At 29.4% G+C, this 5,681-nt stretch overlaps 1 protein-coding gene and 1 pseudogene across 1 annotated transcript in view; both read left to right on the plus strand.

The window, feature by feature from the left end:
* The window catches only part of LOC104702768, a 2,097-nt gene extending 1,560 nt beyond the window's left edge, over positions 1–537 (plus strand). Inside the window, exon 5 of the mRNA XM_010418686.1 lies at positions 79–537. Within this exon, the coding sequence (XP_010416988.1) occupies positions 79–348 (270 nt within the window). The 3' untranslated portion in view covers positions 349–537. The remainder of the gene's footprint in view (positions 1–78) is intronic.
* Positions 5,611–5,681, plus strand: part of LOC104704968 — a 1,430-nt pseudogene continuing 1,359 nt past the window's right edge.

Below are 5,681 nucleotides of genomic sequence, written 5' to 3' on the forward strand. Positions count from 1 at the left end.
CCTTGTGTACTGTGGTGGTAATATTAGTTAGGATGGCTTGAAAAACTGACCTGATTCATATTTTTTTTTTGTTAACAGGGGCAAAGCGGCAACAGGATGTTTAGTGAAGAACATGTTGTGAAGTCATCAAGGAAGATACATAACCAGAAGTTTCAAGAACTGACAAGCAATGGTATCTTCAAATCTGATAAAATCCCTCCTGGTTATTCTGAGAAGATGCAAAGTTCAGCTAAGAAGCGGGAAATGAGCGGCCACAATATATTTGCAGACGGGAAGTCGGAATATAGAGATTACTATGGTGGCGCGAGGAGACCTCCCGGTGGTGAGAGCAGCATTTCATTGGTCTAAATGAAACCTCAAACACTCTTAATAATATGTTCATGTTTAGGATTTAGTTTTCTTCCTTAAGTTGTCTCTACCTCAAGTGCGCGCACTCATGTGTTCTGTTCTCTTTCTTATCGTTTCCTCCTAATTCCTATTATTGATTCGGAAGACGAGAGTGACTACATAAATTATTTACAACACTTTACCGGATGATTCGTGAAGTTTGTGTACGACGTCGTTTGGAGAGGAGAAAGATTGTATTATAAAATGTTAGCTAATGAACGACTACACTGGGGATCGAACCCAGAGTCTCTGGTTTCGTAGACAGGCGCCTTATCCATTGGGCCATGGAGTCATTTTTGATTATGCAGATTAGATTAACTAAAAGTCCTGTTTTAAAAATCCCCGCCTAGCACCGATTATGCCCCGTAAAATCGCCAGACCCACTCTCTCCGCCTTGATTAATGATTAATCCCCACCTAGTATCCATTATCCAATTATACCATCTAATCCAATTAATTCCCGCATAATTTTGTATGTACCTATTATTTTTGGAGCCAAATATAAATCAAATATATATATTTCTGTTATTTAGACATTTAAATTAAGAGTTTATGATGTTTTACAATAACTAATGTACAAACTTTTAATTAAAATCATTATTTTTCCTTAATATTACGTTTTTATGTTTTTACCATAATTTTAAAGACGATACTATAACTTTATATTTTATTTGATATTTTTCTTTTCACATAAACATAATTATATATATATATTTAGTACTATATATTTTTAATTTACTATTAATTTAATAAAATAATCAAAAAACTAGTTCCCGATTAATTCCCGTTTAATTTCCGATTTTCTCGCTAGGCGCTAGGTCTACCCCGACCGCCCGACTAGCGCCTAGCGATTTCTAAAACAGGGAGTAAAAGAATAGCTCTTGTGAGTGACTGCAGAGGACCAACAAGCATTTGCTTTAGGAACAGATGTTTATAAAGAATATTAGGGTAATCATATTGAGAAATACTCCGATAGTGTAGTGGTTAAAATACCTTGCACTTTTCCTTATTCCTAGTTTATTTCTTACAAAAACTATGAACGACTGTTATAATTATTATCTCACTTCAATTTATTTCTATTAAGCCTTAACTAGGTTTGGACCCGCACGTACGTGCAGAGTTATTTTTACATAATTTTAAAAAAAATATAATTGGCAAGCGATCAAACCCGTCTAATATGTCTGATTGCAACGTTTATTTTTTTTTTACTCGAAAAAACCCCATTCCTCGTAATTCATATAAGTAAATAGTATGTCCGCATATGTTTTGCTTGAATTCTTGTTCCCAAAATTCTCGTCTCGTATTTTGTCATACATGAATATACTTACACAAAAATCTCATAACCTGATTACTATGAAACTAATTTGAACAATTTTCTAAAATATAATAAATCTGTTGTTTAATCTTTTTTTTCTTCTTAATATGTAAATTGGGTCAGTTTGGCAACATGGATATTTGATATGATTTTTTTTAACCCTTCAGTGTATTCCCCAATTAATAGTATAGATTTCCTTCAATTATTGAATGAAATATTCTTTAGTTATACTAATCACAATTTAATATAAATAATATAGTAAGAGAAGGGAAAATAATAAAATGGGATATAATTGGTCATTAGATCCCTTATATAATTGGTCTTAGTTATGATATTATATCACTGGATTTTATAAATTTTAATTGGTCATTAGATCCCTATATATCTCAGCTATTGGTATAATATTATTACTTGTTTTCATTTTTATTGGACTGGATTTTCTAAATTTTAAGATTTCTGTAAAAACAATATAAACTACATATTTATATATAATGTTTAACTACATAGTTATCCAAATTAAAGTATATTTTATTTGGTGATTATATGTTTTTTTGGGCAAATATAGTTATTGTTTTTAGTAAAAGAATAAACACTGAGTCAGTTTCAAATGATTTTCCATTCTTTCACTATTAGAGTTTTATAAAATTATTAGAAAAGTAACATTATTAATATTTCTGAAGATATGATTTTAAATATATATATTTTTACATCTCATAATATAGTTATATTATTGTATTACAATACATAGTGAAATTAATTTAATTTTGAAAATATGTAGGGGATAATATTTATCAATTTTTGAATAATATTTACCAATTTTAGAATTTATATGAGCAAAATATTGTGTATATAAATAAATTGAACAGCAGTGGCAGTTGACAAAAAGATATATATATATATATATATGGTAGTGGCAGTTTTATGTAATTTTATAGAATACTACGGGTGATCAATAAATTAGATACGGAGCTCTCTGGCGACGATACATCAGCTTTTTCTCCAGAATGCTTCTCATTTGATATATAGGGGATTAATTAGGATCTATTTAATTAAAAAACAAACTGAGTAGTTGGGTATTTATTTACTAACGTGTTGATAATGGTCAAAATATCAACTTGTCTAATTGTTTCACAATTTATCCTTTGCATTCTAATATTCAACCCCCTATGATTTCTCAAATTCTTAGAAATAAGTAACTGTGTGAAAAAGACAAAAATAATTTATGGTTCTCATGTAAATTAGAAACAAAAAAAAACAGATTAATTCATATAAATTACAAAGGTTAACCCAAAAAAATCATATAAACTACAATGAAAAAAATATATATACAGTAATGAAGCTAGTAACAAACTATATCTTTTAAAACAATATATATTTACAACAAAAATTATTAACTTAATTATACTTGTCAAAATTATATTATTTTTTCATTATATAAGGATTTAAAAGAGAACATATAGTTTTTACATTATGAAATCAAGAAGCTCAAAAATGACTATACAATGTTAAGTAATATCCCCGTTACACAGAGATGATGTACAAACAATGTTAAGTAAAATTCCAAGTTTTTTTTAAAGAATATAAACCTTTACCTAACATGCCAATGCATATATACCTCATAGCATCTAAAACATTACTACTTTCTAATAAGCCTTAGGAACTAATTAATTTATAAAAAAAAACTGAGTAGTTGTGAATTTATTTACTAGTGTGTTGTTAACGGTCAGAATATCATCAACTTGTCTTTTTTCTTAAAAAGAAGTAACTGTGAAAAAACGAGAGAGAAACGAGAGAGAAGAATTTATGATTCTCATATAAATTAGTAAGGATGAAAAATCATATAACCTATACAATGAAAAATGTTCAAATCAATTAATGTATATATATATATATATATATATATATATGTATCACTGAACAGATAGTATATGTTCGGTTGCCTATTTAAACATCCATTTTTCTTACAGTAAGGTCAAATCAAATCAAAGAAAGAAAAAAAAAAAAGCAAAACAAATGACTAAGCATATCCTAATTATTCTTATATTTTCTCTTCTTATCATCAAAAGTGTGACGACGAGAAAGATCTTGGGAGTGACGAAAGCGTTGAAATTCTTTACCAAAGGTGGATGAGTGAATACTTAGTTCCAAAGAATCTCAATCAAACGAGGGATGATAGGTTCAAAATTTTCAAAAGCAATGCACACTACGTGCTCAAGAGAAATAAGGAAGGAAGCCGTACAAACTCGAGCTCAACGAGTTTGCCACTATGACGCATGGTGAGTTTATCAAGTCCCATACTTGTCTTCTTCACTCGAGGAGTTACAACAAAAAACACGACCCTAAGCCTTTCATGTACGAGAACATGCCTCAAGTCCGGGAATCTTGGGATTGGAGGCAACATGGCGCCGTAACAAATGTGAAGGATCAGAAAAAGTGTGGTAAGACTTTTATAGTAGTGATGTATTCTGTTTTTAGTTACTTTGTGTTCAAATGTGCAAGGCTATCACACTATTTCTAATCGCTGTTGAAAATTTAATTGATGTTATTCTTGCTTTTTCCGAAGTGTTTACGTTCATTGAGTTGCTTATTTGATTTATATATGCTTAGGACAAAAAAAGATATTTGTTATTAATTAAAAAAAGTAAAAAATAATATATAAATACTAGATGATTACCCTTGCAATACGTAGATGATATGTATTTTTAATTGTTTATATATTTATATTATTTTATGACTATGATAAAATCATATATATATATATTATTTGATTATTTGATACATTGAGTATAGCTTACATTAAATGATATATAAATATAAATTGTAGGTGTGATTGTTTATATATAGCAGTAAATTAATTATTTTTTGGTTCTTTGAAATGTTGAATAGATATTAACAAAAACTAAGCAAAACATATGCAAAATATAAACAAAACATAAGTAAAATATTTTTACGTATGTGATTTTATCACATAAAAATAGACTCTCATATTTTTTTATCCTCACATTACCATTTTGTTAGTTAATTAAATATATCTTTTCGTACATAATTTTAATACAAGTTCTTAACTTTTATGTAGTTTTTCTTTTTACTTTCAAGCATTTAATATATTATATAATACTCTATTGGTACAAATAAAAAAATTAAGAAATATGAAATAGGGAGAGTAAACCGAAAGAGGAGGAAGAGTAAGCCGAGAAGCGTTTAGGAGATACAGAGAAGAAGACGAATTAGGATTTGTTGAGCGGCTGAACTAGATTTTCTGTTTTTATATAGAATGAGATCCTCGCAACTCTCTTACAAATTTACTACGCTACTCCGCAACCTTTCACAAAAGAAAAATGACAATAAAATTCCTAATTAATGTTAAAATTTTGGCTCATGGATTCGACTTATTAACAAAACATGTTCATTTCACTTTAACAAGTTTTGCGAGAGAAATGCGAGAATATTGCTAGGGTCCTCGTAATTCAATCGCAAATTGATAAGACATATCTTCTGGATTTAGTTCTCTGAAGTGCCTATTTGTAACGGATATATAATGAAATAATTAAAGGTGACATTTGCTTTTGCATTTTATACAAAAGAAAGAGTTCACTTAAGTCCTTTGTGGTATATAACAAGGCTCATACCATGATGTGGTATTGGCTTACACTAGGAGGTTCATTTGAGGGGGATACCCGAGAGGCTTTTTACTGATCTGTTCTTTTGGTGTCAACGGACATAAATAAATAGAGAAAGGGCTAAAATGTACTTTTCAGAATTCGTCCTAGTCGTCGTCGTGCTTGGCTGTTTCTTCACTTTCCAAAAATAGACTCTCCTTCTTCTCTCTATCGAATACGTTTAAACATTTCTCTGAAAATTTTGAGAACCTGATTCCAACTTTTTTTCGATTTTAATAAAAGAAGAAGAATGGCGTCGGTGTCACCATTGGCGAAATATAAATTGGTGTTCTTAGGAGATCAATCTGTTGGAAAAACCAG

The sequence above is a fragment of the Camelina sativa genome, chromosome 7 (assembly GCF_000633955.1).
Source record: "Camelina sativa cultivar DH55 chromosome 7, Cs, whole genome shotgun sequence".
Lineage (NCBI taxonomy): Eukaryota > Viridiplantae > Streptophyta > Magnoliopsida > Brassicales > Brassicaceae > Camelina > Camelina sativa.